The sequence below is a fragment of the Oryctolagus cuniculus genome, chromosome 7 (assembly GCF_051225735.1).
Source record: "Oryctolagus cuniculus isolate XC-2025 breed Fujian yellow rabbit chromosome 7, ASM5122573v1, whole genome shotgun sequence".
NCBI classification, from domain to species: domain Eukaryota; kingdom Metazoa; phylum Chordata; class Mammalia; order Lagomorpha; family Leporidae; genus Oryctolagus; species Oryctolagus cuniculus.
This window is the reverse complement of record NC_142873.1, coordinates 31,146,671-31,160,953: the sequence shown is the minus strand read 5'-3', so window position 1 is coordinate 31,160,953 and position 14,283 is coordinate 31,146,671. Positions and strand designations below refer to the sequence as shown.

Sequence of the window (14,283 nt, the reverse complement as noted above, 5' to 3'; positions counted from 1 at the left end):
GAAAAAGAGAGAGATCCTTTCAACTCTTCCTGTTCTCACCTCCCAATCAGAGCAAACTAAATTTGTCTACTTTGTCTGAGTTCTAACCGTATATAACTTAAAAAATTTAGTTGTGGGGTTGCTTTTTAAAGATGTAGCATAGGAAAAAAAAATTTTAAATATTAAATATGTGAGAGTATATAATTGTTATATAATTATTTTAAAAATTATCTTAACACTTTTCAGACCCCCCCCCTCCATGGGTGATCCCATGAGACTGCCTGCCCTGCCCATGCAGGAGGTTGAGAGTGCATGGCACGCCATGCCTCCCAGCAGGAACCCCATAGCCTGGCTACTGGGGGGAGGCAGGAGCCCCAGGCACATTTCTCCCCACCACCGCCTTCTGCCAGTCAGGTGAACTGCTCCCAGGTGTGGCCAGGACCACCTGGAAAGCTACTAGCCTACGTGATCTTCAAGCTGATTGGAGAGGGATATTGGTGCTAGTGTCAGTTCGGTCCTATAGAGTTAGAGTTGCCCTGAATTAGTTACGCCCCTTCCGCCTGCCCTTTAAAAGTGTACGTAGTCGTTAATAAAGGCAGACATGTTCACCGAAGCCTGTCCCCGGTGCTTCTTTTGCAAGCACACCGCTGCCCCACTCTCCCTGATGATGTGGGCTTCACAGGACAAGTCCACACTCCCCCTCCCCGGGCTTATTTTACGATTTACTTTATTTATTTGAGAGGCAGAGTTATAGACAGAGAAAGACACAGGGACAGAGGTCTTCCATCTGCTGGTTTGTTCCCCAAATGGCTCTAACTGCCAGAGTCGGGCCAGTCTGAAGCCAGGAGCTTTTTCTGGGTCTCCCACGTGGATCAGAAGAGGAGCAGCTGGGACACAAACTGGCACCCATATGGGATGCCAGAGCCACAGGCAGAGGCTTAACCTACTATGCCACAGCTCCAGCCCCAACCCCACACTTTTTTAATTTTTAGATTTATTTATTTATGTATTTATTTATTTGAAAGAGTCACACAGAGAGAGACACAGACCAAGAGACAAGAGATTTCCATCTGCTGGGTCACTCCCCAGATAGCTGCAACTGCTGGGGCTGGGCCAGGCCGGAGCCAGGAGCTGCTTCTGGGTCTCCCATATGGGTGGCAGGGACCCAGTTACTTAGGCCATCTTTTGCTGCTTTCCCAGGCCACTAACAAAGAACTATGTCAGAAGTGGAACAGCCGGGACATGAACTGGCATCCTTATGCTATGCTGGCATTGCAGGTGGTTCACTCCATAAATGCCTGCAATGGCCAGGGCTGGGCCGAGCCGAAGCTAGGCATCTGGGTCTCCCACGTGGGTGCAGGGGCCCAAGGACTTGAGCCATCTTCCACTGCTTTTTTAGGTACATGAGCAGGGAGCTGGCTTGGAATTGGAGCAGTTGGGCTCCAGCTGCCACTGATATGTGATGCCAGTGTTGCAGGTGGTAGCCTAACCTGCTGTACCAGAACTCCAGTCTCTTCTTTATATAGTCTGTTCCCTGTGGATTAGCTATAGCCTGTGTTTTGGATCCAGCAGTCGAAAGCTAATGTCTTTCATATATAACTATGAATCTTTAAGTTTTCCATTGTATCATCTGCTGGTTCACTCCCCCATTGGCCGCAATGGCTGGAGCTACGCCGATCCAAAGCCAGGAGCCAGGAGCTTCTTACGGGTTTCCCGTTGGGGTGCTGGGGCCCAAGGACTTGGACCATCCTCCACTGCTTTCCCAGGCTATAGCTGAAAGCTGGATAGGAAGTGGAGCAGCTGGAACTTGAACTGGTGACCATATGGGATGCCAGCACTGCAAACAGAGGTTTTACCTGCTATCCATAGCACCGGCCCCCACAGTGTACATTTTTAAAAGTATAATTGCCAAGCCAATTTCTGTTATAGTGAATTTTATATTTTAATGAATATTATTTAATTTCTCCTCTAAATTCTTCTAGAATCCTGATACATGGCTGGAAGAAGTATAAACTTATATAACTACTTTGGAAAACAATTTGGGAATATATGTTAAAGCTAAACATTATACACATGTAATGACTCTTCTAGGTATATATCCAACACAGATATATACATATGCTAACCAAATGCATGGACAAGTAAATGTTGATAGTAGTCTTGTTTCAGTTACCAGAAACAGTGAACAATTCACTATGCATGTGTTTGTAGGATATGGTTCTTGAACTCATGCAGATTGTTAAATCCCAAAGTCATAAAAGAGTGAGAACTTAAACCAGTTGTGGCGTCTTGGACGTGGGCCTGGTGGGAGATCCTTAGGTTATTGGTGGTGTGCTCTTTGAATGTCTTTCTCACAAGAGGGTTGGTTATAAAAGCCATATTGGTCCTAGTCGGTGATAGTTCTTCTGTACACATTCTACTGTTGGCATCCTCTGGCCTTACCAGATGACCAAAACAGTGGGACTCACCTTGTTATGGACGGTGAACCTCCAGAATCATGAACGACAAGAAACCTGTTGCCTTCCTAAGTAGTTTGCTTCAGATAATCCATTGATTAATGCAGTACAACAGCAGTAGAACAGGACTGGGGCACTTGGGAAACTTCTGGAATTCTAGTTTGGCTGCGTTTTTCAGTACTGGTATATGACCTGTTTCTTTTATGAGAATCCTTGAGCTGTACCTTGTGATTTTGAACCCTCTGTATATGTGTCATTCTTCAATTAAAAAGTTTACATTGAAAGAACACCTTTAAACTCCCACCAATTGTGCTTATTTTCCCAAACTCTTGCCTCTCTAACAGACATAAAAATATTTTCAATATGAGAAGCATAAAAAGAAAACAATTTGTTGTTTGTTTTTATCATATTATTAGTGACACCAAGCATCTTTCTGTAATTTATTCTAAGATTCATTTTTCTTACTGATTTATAGGCTTTTAAACATGTATTTCTTGATGATTATGTGCCCGAATACGATGTTTCAAATAAATTCAAGTAATAAAAGCGTTAAGTAATATGTGTAAGCAGAAGTTCTTCTAATAGTAAAATCAGTTTTTAAAGTCTTGAAATGTATTTAAGCAATGTTTTAATAAAATTTCAAAACTAAGTTTCTCTACTCTGTGTTACTTTTAGTTTCATTTAGTTTCTCTTTGTCTTTACTTTTCTTAATATGAAGAGGAGCACAAAGAGCCTTGATTAAAATGTTCTATTTGTAATGAGATGGCCCATGAGTTTTGGTCTGTATTTTGTCTTATAAAACAACTCTTTAAAAACCAGTGTGCCGCATGCTATTTACTTTTCAACCAGTACCAAATTTCCAAGTGATCTCTTAACTAAAATATTTTGTTGTGAGTAACTCAACTAGTCTGATGTAGTCTCACTGTTGTCTGCCTTTTTATGCTTTTGATTGGGGGTGCCTTATTAAGATAAATATCTTGTAGTTTATTACTCTGCAATAGGCTATGGATGGTTTTTATTTATTTATTTTTTTGTTTTAATATGTAATACATAGACGCTCTGCTGTTGCCCGCATTCAGGAGTTCTTCAGACGGAGAAAAGAAAGGAAAGAAATGGAAGAATTGGATACTTTGAACATTAGAAGGCCACTAGTAAAGATGGTTTATAAAGGCCATCGCAACTCCAGGACAATGGTACTTAACAATCATGGCATTCTGTAGTGAAATTGGAGTTTCATAATATAAATGTTATCTTCATATTGCCAGTGTGATTTCAGTATAGTATTATTGAACCTTCACAATTAATCTCTTTATTCAAACATGCTTCATTTAGCCTATAATACAGTGGGAAAGACCATTATTTTGTTTTGTTTTGAAGATTTTATTTATTTATTTGAGAGATGGAGTTACACACAGTGAGAGGGAGAGACAGAGAGAGGTCTTCCGTCCCTTGGTTCACTCCCCAAGTGGCCGTAACAGCCGAAGCTGTGCCGATCCAAAGCCAGGAGCCAGGAGCTTCTTCTGGGTCTCCCACGTGGGTGCAGGGGCCCAAGGACTTGGGCCATCTTCTACTGCTTTCCCAGGCCACAGCAGAGAGCTGGATTGGAAGAGGAGCAGCTAGGACTAGAACCAGCGCCCTTATGGGATACTGGCACCACAGGCGGAGGATTAACCTACTGCACCATGGCACCAGCCCCAGACCATTGTTTTTTACAAGAAAACTCCACCCTAATGATTAAGTATATTTCAATATTTAAAAAAATTTTAGATTACACAAGCAGCCTTTGGCCCTTTTTTCTTTTTCATATTTGCTGTCTACCTGAGAAGTTCCTCCTTCATTTTTTTAGTTTGGGAGAGAAGCATTTAGATTTATGAAATCTAGGTCGATAAGAAAATATAATCTAATCAGTACTTTAACAAGTAGAATTTTTTTCTTCATTTTGTCTCTGTACACTTTAATTATGTCTGTGAAATAACAATAGAATAGATGAACTTTAAAATCTTTTCTAGTTTTTACAGCCTACAAATATATATACCCAATGCCATATTAGTTATATAGTAAGAATCTTCTGAGGTGATTAGTGTGTTATAACTGTTACTGTGAACAATTCATGTATACAAAATGCTGTTATCATGTATTCATTGAGTTAGAAAAAAGTATCTACAGAACCTGTTTCAACCTGCTTTCTTTGTAGTAGGAAAATAATTAGTTCTCTATAGATATCATTGACAGTAATAATTTAATCGTTTTAAAGGATACTCACTATTAATAGATATAACTGATTTATACTTCTTGCATTTTGCTAGTGGAGATTTTGGAGGGGATGGTTATTTGGCCTAGCAGGTTGTATATGTACCATGTTGAAGTACCAGCGACCTGCTGGTGCAGACCTTGTAGAAGGCTCACGTGATTGGGATCTTGTCCCCTATGTGGAATCTCTAGATTTGAGTTCATGACTCCCAGCTTTGGACTGGCTCACTTTCAGCTGTTGTGGACATTAGGGAAATGAACCAGTAGATAAGTCTGGGTTTTTGTTTTTGTTTTTGTTTTTGTTTTTTTGATGAAAATAATTAATTAAAAGGATGAACAGAAAGAAGGAAGTAAACTAATAGCAGCTCTCAGTAACAAAATCGGCTCCATTCTTCTGTTTCCTCTCCAAAAGGAACAGAGGAGCGCCAGCAGGTAACATGATTGAAAACATCTTAATCTGAAATATAAAGGACTTTTTGATGGCTCATTCAGACTTATCCATTTAAAATTATCATAACCATTCCAGTGTATCACAATCCTTTGATTACTTCCTAAAAGCAAATACATTTACTTCTTCCTTCTCAATTGTATACGTTTCTAGTAGCCAGTTAAAAACTGGTGTTTTTGTTGTTCTGGCAAAATAGAATAATTCCTTTTATTCTGTGAAACATTTTATTTTATAAAGCTAAAATGAGACAATTTTTGGAAAGTTCAGTAACATATATAGAAATATTTTCCAAAACACAGAAATCCCATTCATCTGTATCTCAGTTACTAATTAGTGAGTTGTGTATTATAGCGTGATGGGGTAAGCTTTTGCAATGCTGGCATTACCCATCAGAACAGTTACTGATTAAGTACCTGATAAATGCTAAGTACCATTTCCAGCACTATAAATACAGCATCGAACAAAGCAAAGTCTCCGTCCTTATGGAGGACTTTTCATTACTTTACTTCCATCACATTATTCTGTTGTGATGTTAGGATAGTAGAAGATAAAGACTCTTCATTTTTAATTTTATTGTTTTTAAGTCAGCTTGTTTTTTAAGTAATAGCTTGGATTTGAATCTTCACATATCTTAACCTTCTTGAAACCCTTAGATAAAAGAAGCCAATTTCTGGGGTGCTAACTTCGTCATGAGCGGCTCTGACTGTGGCCATATCTTCATCTGGGATCGGCACACTGCCGAACATTTGATGCTTCTGGAAGCCGATAACCACGTGGTAAACTGCCTGCAGCCACATCCCTTCGACCCAAGTAAGAGGACCTTTTATAGAACAAGGACTAGAGACTGTACGATTCACCAGCTCCAGCTTTTTTCTAGTTGTCAATATTATAAAAATGTTCCAGATTTTTCTACTGGACTCAATTATAGCTCTCCTTGGATTTAAAACAGCAAACACCTGTAATCTGCTTTGACAGAATGTATCTGGAAATGGTTACAACATTTGTACTTGTAAGTTTTATCAGCTATAAGAAGTTTAACATGTCAGTGTTTAGTATTCACATGTCTGAGTCAGTTTGCCAGTACAAAGGAACACTGGCTTGTTCTGACCATCTGTTTGAATGGTCATAAGAATGCAAGGAATTTGACAAATTTGAGTGACTTCAACGTGATTTTAAAATTATGTTCTGGGATAACTTTTAGAAAATTTTTAATAATATTACCAATTAACAGTTAAATGTATAGGTACAGTTTCCATTCAAGCTCAGTGTGAGTGTATGTATGTGTGTGCATAATATAGGCGTGTCTTGAATAAAGGACATTTTTCCAAGCTTTATATTAATCTGTAAATTTTGTTTCTAGTTCTAGCCTCGTCTGGCATAGATTATGACATAAAGATCTGGTCACCACTAGAAGAGTCAAGGATTTTTAACCGAAAACTTGCTGATGAAGTAAGATTTTATTATACTTATTATACACCATATTTCTACTTGTTCCTAAACTGCCTTTCTAAGAATAATTGAAGCAGTTTTTTATTAGACGCTAACATAAAGCAAGTTCAGTCAGTTAAGGAAGTCAACCTTTAAGATAGAAAAATTTAGATAAAAACATGCCTGTAATTCTAGAGAAGTAAAGTCAGAATAATAGCTAGCCAATTATAATGATCATTATTAGAAATATGAGATTAGGTAGATTGTAGTTTGAAAACTAGGTTTAACTATTTGTGCTTATTATATAATAAAGAAGGGAAAAAAATTCATCCTTTTAAGAAATCCTCTATTACCACAGTCATACTCATTTTCCATTTTCAGTTTTTCTTTTAAAAAAGTGGAGGGGTGGGGGCCAGGGCCGTGTCTCACTTGGTTAATCCTCCGCCTGGTGCCGGCATCCCATATAGGTGCCGGGTTCTAGTCCTGGCTGCTCCTCTTCCAGTCCAGCTCTCTGCTGTGGCCTGGGAGAGCAGTGGAGGATGGCCCAAGTCCTTGGGCCCCTGCATCCGCATGGGAGACCAGGAAGAAGCACCTGGCTCCTGGCTTTGGATCAGCACAGTGCAGGCCATAGCGGCCTTTTGGGGAGTGAACCAACGGAAGGAAGACTTTTCTCTCTGCCTTTCTTCTCACTGTTTATAACTCTACCTGTCAAATGAATAAAAAAAGGTGGTGGGGGTGGGGGTGGATAATTTATTTTTCTGTATCAGTAGGTAGCAGAACAAATGCTTGGAAAGTCTTTTTTATTAACATATTTTGAGATTTTTTTTTTAGTTTCTTATTAAGCAGTTTTAATTTAAACTGATTTCTGTGAAACTCGATTTCTTACGGAATTGGGAGAAGAAAGATGGATTATAAAAATGCTGAACTCTGAACCTTTGGTCCCTGACTTCAACCAGGGATTTTTTTTGTGGGTTTCTATATAAAATTTCTTATGAAAATGGAGGTGCTAAAAATATTAGTAAGTTGGAAAACCACTACCATAGGCAAAGGTTGACATCTCAGTACAATTCTTGCGTACATTTTCATTCACATAATAGACCAGGAGAAGCAGCTCCCCAGCCAGGAGGTGACAACAGGGTTCCTGTCACCATGTAGGAGATCTGGGTATTACATTTCCAGCTCTCAGCTTTTGCCCCATATAGGGCCCTTGTGGGCACTTGGAAGTGAACCAACAGGTGGGAGCTTTCACTCCCTACCTGTCTCACCCTGAGTCTCTCAAGTAAACACACTTGTGATAGATTTCAAAAGCTACAGCCTAGATAGAGCTTATAGTCTAGTAGGAAAGATAGTCATATTAAGACACAACTAGAATATAGTGGGACTGTTGTCAGCAATATGCATAATGTTTGGGAAGCCCCCCTCCAGGAATAGTTGTGCTTGTAAGTAGGTTGAATGGGTTGGGGAGGTAGGTCTTCAGAGAGGAAATAAGGATTGGACTGATGTTTGAGAAGTAATAGTTCTCCAGAGAGACAAGGAGCAAAGGGGCATTTGGGACAGAAGCATCTGCATGTGCCAGGTTACAAAGTAAATGAGCCGTCAGCATGCCTGGAACTTCAGGACACCCAGGAACACTCACATGCTGTAGGGAAAAAGAGTAGGCCAGCATCAAGTGTACTGCTCCGGGAAGTCAACGACAGGTAACAGAAGGAAAATGGAATTCCTGAATGCTTGGCCGTCATCAGATTTAACCTTTGTCTTTCTGCCAGTTGAAAGAGTAGCAGTAGTCTCTGACCTTCCTTCTTTAAATACCAGTTCAAGTGATCATTTGGCAGTGAGTAGCCTTTAGACACAAATACAGATATCATACATAGAAAGAATGAAATAATTCCTCCTCATATCTGCTAATTTTTTTATTGTTCTTCTAATCCTTAAGGGAGATGTACAGTTACTCTTTGATCTTTGACATGCTGTTTAATTTGCTTTGTAGGTTATAACTCGAAATGAACTCATGCTGGAAGAGACTAGAAATACCATTACAGTTCCAGCCTCTTTCATGTTAAGGATGTTGGCTTCACTGAATCATATCCGAGCAGGTACCAAAAATCGTTTCTGTATTTGAAAAATACATTATTATTTAAGATCTGCTTTATAGGAATGTATGTGATTTGTTTAGTTGCAAAGTAATGATAGTTTAACTTCTGAACTAGGACTTTTGTGAATACTTGACCTTAGCACAATAACTTTCTTCCTTACAAACTGAACTATTGAAAAATGGTCAAGGTGAAAAGGACGAGTCACTTGAATACTTTTATCAGGTGCTCTTTGTTTCTCAGAGTACAGGTCCATACCCAACCTTTAAAAGAGTTTAAAAGGTTTTTCCTTTAATTTCCATGAAAGGCAGAGTCAGAGAGAAATCTTCTGCCGGATTCACTCCCCAGATAGCTGCCACACCGGAGCTGGGCCAGTCTGAAGCCAGGAGCTTCCTCCTGTCTCCCACATGGGTGCAGGGGCCCAAGGCCACAGGCCATCTTCTGCTGCTTTTGCAGGCACATCGTCAGAGTGCTGGTGTTTGTAACTCTTCACTGATGTCATAGAGTTGTTCATACATTGGGCATGTCTGTCACTTAGTAATATCAGACATTAGGTTTATCTTTTCACAGATTCATCCTTATTTAGCACCAACCCTTTATAGTGTAGCTTTTGTAATAACTCACCCCAGATCACACCATTTTAAGTTTAGTTAAAGCCCAAATCTGAGACACTTCTAACCCTTTGACCTGTAAGTAATATGACGTGGACACCTTTAGGCGATCTGATCTCAAACTACTTTTCTGGCTCATTTCCTCTGCTTCTTTCCTTCTCTAGCCACTCTGTCCACTCTCGCCTTTGAATTTTGGAGACACTCTTTCCCACCCTGGAGTTTTAAAATCCTGCTAGCTCCTCCCGTCCTGACTTTTCATTATGATGACTTCTACTTACCCTTCAAATCTAAGCAGTGGGTTTAAATATCACTTCAGCAGAGAGGGTGGGAAATGGAAAGATAAATATTCCTGGCAAAGTAACCTGCACGTAACATTAAGAAGTTTGTAATTAAAAAAAAAAAAAAGAAAAAAGAACTCTCAAATTGTAAATGTCAGCTACTACCAGGAAAGAGAGAACATTTCAAATAGTCAAAACAAAAAATGTGGAACGTCAACAACAACAACAAAATACCAGTATTCTGTCCATAGTTTTGTAATACTTTGGACTCTTACGTTATTAAATTTGTCACTGTAATAGCTTATGACCCATTTGCTTCACTAACAGTGAATAACCCTTAAAATTTGTCTATTTGGATTTCAGAATTAAGGAGGAAACATTTTATAGAGCAAGAAAAATATTTAGGGTCTGGTGCTGTGGCGTAGTAGGCCAAGCCTCTGTCTGCAGCGCCAGCATCTCCTATGGGTACCAATTTGTGTCTCAGCTGCCCCTCTTCCAATCCAGCTCTTTCCTTATGACCTGGAAAAGCAGTGGAAGATGGCCTAAGTCCCTGAGCCCCTGCATCAGTGTGGGAGACCAGAAAGAAGCTCCTGGGAGCAAGTTGGGGAGTGAATCAGCGGATGGAAGACCTCTCTCTCTCTGCCTTTCCTTTCTCTGTGTAACTCTTTCAAATAGATAAATAAATCTTTAAATTAGAGAGTATACTTCCATCTTCTGACTCACTCCCCTAATGGCTGCATTAGCTAGGTCTGGGCAGGCCGAAACCAAGAGCCTGCAGCTCCATCCTGGTCTCCCTTACGGGTGGCAGGGGCCCAAGTGCTTGGGCCATTTCCTGCTGCCTTCCCAGGGGCTTCAGCGGGCAGCTGGATGAGAAGGTGGAGTGGCCGGGACCTGAATGCTTGCTCTGATGTGGAGGCCTGCGCCATACACGGCCCCCACCCCACCCCTCGCTGGTGCTGAGACACAGCAGGGCAAACCCCTGCCTGCAGCGCCAGTGTTCCACACGGACGCCTGCTCGCATGCTCCCTCCCAGTGTGTTCATTGCCGTACTTCCCTCAGTGACAGAGCACTCGTTACTTCTTTGTTACTTGTTGTTTGTCGCCCATTTTCCTCCTCGGCAAAACAAGCTTGTGAAGAGCAGAGACCTAGTTTCTCTCATTCACAGCTTTATCTTTAGCTCCTCGCACGTAATAGTTGATCAGTAAATGTTTATTGAGTACTAATGAGTAAATGCCTGAACTTCTAGCTAACCATGCGTTTTGTTTATTCTTTTTCTTAAGAAAGTAAATAAATTCTTTGCAAGTGATAGCATAGAAAATAAAATAGTATGTTTGTCCAACACAGGCTTCCTTTGGGGAATTTATTTTTGTTATCTCCCTTGCTCGCCCAGGAAATTTAATTATCCTTCATATCATATCTTCCCCAGCCCAGATTAATTTCCTAGAGACATACTCCAACAGAATGAAAGGAGCCTTTCCACAGATGTGGATCTTACTTACAAAGCCAGCTGGTACTATCTACATTGGCAGCCAGGGATGTAGAAGCAGTCCTTGTTTCCAGTTTTCATTTCAGCCCTTGGTGTATGACTTTTTTTTTTTTTTTTTTTTTTTTTTTTTTTTTTTTTTTTTTTTTTTTGACAGGCAGAGTGGATAGCGAGAGAGAGAGACAGAGAGAAAGGTCTTCCTTTGCCGTTGGTTCACCCTCCAATGGCCGCCGCGGCCAGCACGCTGCGGCCAGCGTACCGCGCTGATCCAATGGCAGGAGCCAGGTACTTATCCTGGTCTCCCATGGGGTGCAGGGCCCAAGTACTTGGGCCATCCTCCACTGCACTACCTGGCCACAGCAGAGAGCTGGCCTGGAAGAGAGGCAACCGGGACAGAATCTGGTGCCCCGACCGGGACTAGAACCCGGTGTGCCGGCGCCGCAAGGCGGAGTATTAGCCTAGTGAGCCGCGGCGCTGTCTTGGTGTATGACTTTTTGTGAAAGTTCTGAGCTGCTTTGCACTTTGACTACTTCACTAACACTTTGTGAACAGAAGCTTGCATTTGTCTCTTAGAAACTGGCTTCTAAGAAAGATGCAGCTGTGGAAGTGGCATTTGAGCAGAGAGCAGCTGCCCTCCTGTTCCACCCTGCTGGGTCCAGAAGCCGCCGTGAGCTTTCCTGTGACCTGTCTAGGGAGCTCTGGCCTCACCGTGCCTCCTACTGGCATGCTTTGGACTGCAGAATTCGGTTCTCTGCCGTAGACTTCCTCATTTAAAAACTGTGGCATTTCTTCTTACCCCTGTTTCCCCATCTGCATTTGTAGTAGAACAAACGAAGATTGAGTCAAAAGCCTACTGATAGGCTGTTTCTACTTCCGCATGCTCCACCGACATGATAGAATAGGTTTCCTAACTATAGTCAGTCAGATCCAGGATTCCCATTCATGACACGTTTAAGGAGAACAGCAAGAAATGTTTGCTTCTCTCATGAAAGTATTTCACATAATAATAATTATATATTGGGCAGGGTTTGCAGCACAGTGGGTTAAGCTGCCACTTGGGACATCTCTTGTTGGAGTTCTGGTTTGAGCCCTGGCTACTCCACTTCTGGTCCAGCTTCCTGCTAATGCATCCTGGGGGGCAGCACATGACGGCTCAAGTGGCTCAAGTGGGAAAGCTGGATGGTATTCCTGGCACCTGGCTCTGGCTTGGCTCAGCCCTGGCTGTGGCGGGCATTGGGTAGTAAACCAGCAGATGGAAGATCTATCTCTCTGTTCCCTTCCTCCCCCCATCCCCTACTTCCTTCTTTCCCCCCATTGCTCTGCCTTTCAAGTAGATGCAAACAAACATTAAAACAAAGTATACCTGTAGTAGGGCTAAAAAAGTGAAAAGATAATAATGTGACATTCTGTATAATGACATCCCTTTGGCAGCCATTTATTAGACACTCTTCCACTGTGTTTAGATTCCTTCGTGACTCATTCAGATATTATCATGTTCATTTCTCTTATAAATGTATTATGAGTACCTACATAAAGGTAAAATTTGTGTAATTAAAGCAATAAATCTTAGCCCTTGCTTCATTGCTCTGACATTGGAAGTGGCGTCTGCTGGGAAGAGAGTTAATCTAATTCACATGGAAGTTAAACATATAGTGCATCCTCTGCATTGTCCTTGCTGCTCTTGACTAGGATACAGCAAGAAATTATTACCGACAAGTTTACATAGTCCTCAGGAAGATGCTACTGTGTTCTCTGACACAGCCTCCTCGTTCTCCTTGGATAGCACCTGATACACCTCCTTAGAAAACTAGACCATGAGAACACTGGAGTCGACAGTGCCCCGTCTGGATCTTTAGGGAAAGTCTTCTAAAATTATTGTATGTTTTAGAGTTACATTTATACCCTAAGCTAATAGAGCTGTTGTCTTACTCTTTTTAAAATGTACTTCTAAGGGCAAACAACAACAAAAACAAAATAAAAAAAAACTTATCTGCCTGTGGTAGTGAGCTGATTTTTACACATTGATAACATTGAATTTTATATGGTTTCATTAGTTTTAAATAAATGGCATTGAAAACTATTTATAATTTCAATGCTTTAAGTATTTCTGCAGTTCTCATGCCTGTCTGTCTGTTTGTTCTCCAGACCGGTTGGAGGGTGACAGATCAGAAGGCTCTGGCCAGGAGAATGAAAATGAGGACGAGTAATAACCACCTCTTTTGGCAAGCACTCAGATGTTCTGAAATTTGTATAAGACAATTTATTATATTTTTTTTCTTGACAGAACTTTAGTGCAATTTTAAGGTTATGATTTTTTGGAGTTTTTCCCCTTTTTGGGGATAACCTAACATTGGTTTGGAATGAGTGTGTGCATGAATTTGGGAGAGTGTGTGTAAAACAAAACTAGCAAAATGTTTTTAAAACCTTTTGCGTGTATGAGAAGTGCTAGAAAATGCAAAGTGCAATATTTCCCCTAACCTTCAGATGTGGGAGCTTGGATCAATGTTGAAGAATAATTTCCATTATAGTGAAAATGTTGGTTCAAATAAATTTCTACACTTGCCATTTGCATGTTTGTTACTTTCTGATTAAAGAAGTTGGTTGTTTTAAGATATCCTAAATTTGACTTTTCATTTAATGCTTTTGTTTGTTTTGTCGTAGTTTTTCAGAGAGACAGATACAGACAGAACTCGAGTCTGCTGGTCCACTTCTCAAATGGCTGCAGCCACTAGACTGGGCCAGGCCACGTGCAGGAGCCAGGAAATTAATTCAGTTTGCCCAAGTGGGTGGCAGAGACAGCATCTTAACCACTAGACCAAACGCCACCCCTGCCTTACTATTTTGATCCATGGTTTTCCAGTATTTTCTGTAACATAAGAAGAATATTTTTCCTTTGTTCTTTATAGATTAATAACCTCATTTGTTTTGACTTCTGTAGGATAGAATCACACCAAAGAGCTGCTTTCATTTTTCTCTCCAGTTTTTTATCTTGACCTCTAGTCACTTCTTATGATTGCCAGTACGTAATTAGTCAAGTGTAGGAGTTAGTCACCAGCCAAAATCACTGACGGCGTCCTGGATACTTCACCTCACCTGTTAGCATAAACTGGTTCTGAGGGCACAGGCATCTGGTCTAGCTCTCGCCACATTCTAGATTTCACTGCAAGATGTTGACTGTCTATAGTCTTTTAGTTTCCAGACATCCTTAACTCTACTGGCTACCTCCACTGAGCCATCTGCACCCAAATACATGCAGCTTA

General features: G+C 40.8%; 1 protein-coding gene across 18 annotated transcripts in view; it reads left to right on the top strand.

Moving 5' to 3' along the window:
- The window catches only part of DCAF6 (DDB1 and CUL4 associated factor 6), a 117,335-nt gene extending 103,691 nt beyond the window's left edge, over positions 1–13,644 (top strand). For 17 of the 18 annotated variants that reach the window (XR_016210426.1, XR_016210425.1, XM_070077394.2 and 14 more), the window contains 5 exons: positions 3,490–3,628; positions 5,787–5,943; positions 6,494–6,582; positions 8,549–8,654; positions 13,169–13,644. Coding sequence is in view for 15 of the 18 variants with exons in the window: in XM_070077394.2 (XP_069933495.2) it covers positions 3,490–3,628; positions 5,787–5,943; positions 6,494–6,582; positions 8,549–8,654; positions 13,169–13,230 (553 nt within the window). In the remaining 3 variants the exon portion in view is untranslated. Of the gene's footprint in view, positions 1–3,489; positions 3,632–5,786; positions 5,944–6,493; positions 6,583–8,548; positions 8,655–13,168 lie in introns of those variants that run through there. The other variant, XR_016210427.1, reaches the window with a different exon arrangement.
- The last annotated feature ends 639 nt before the right edge of the window (positions 13,645–14,283 follow it).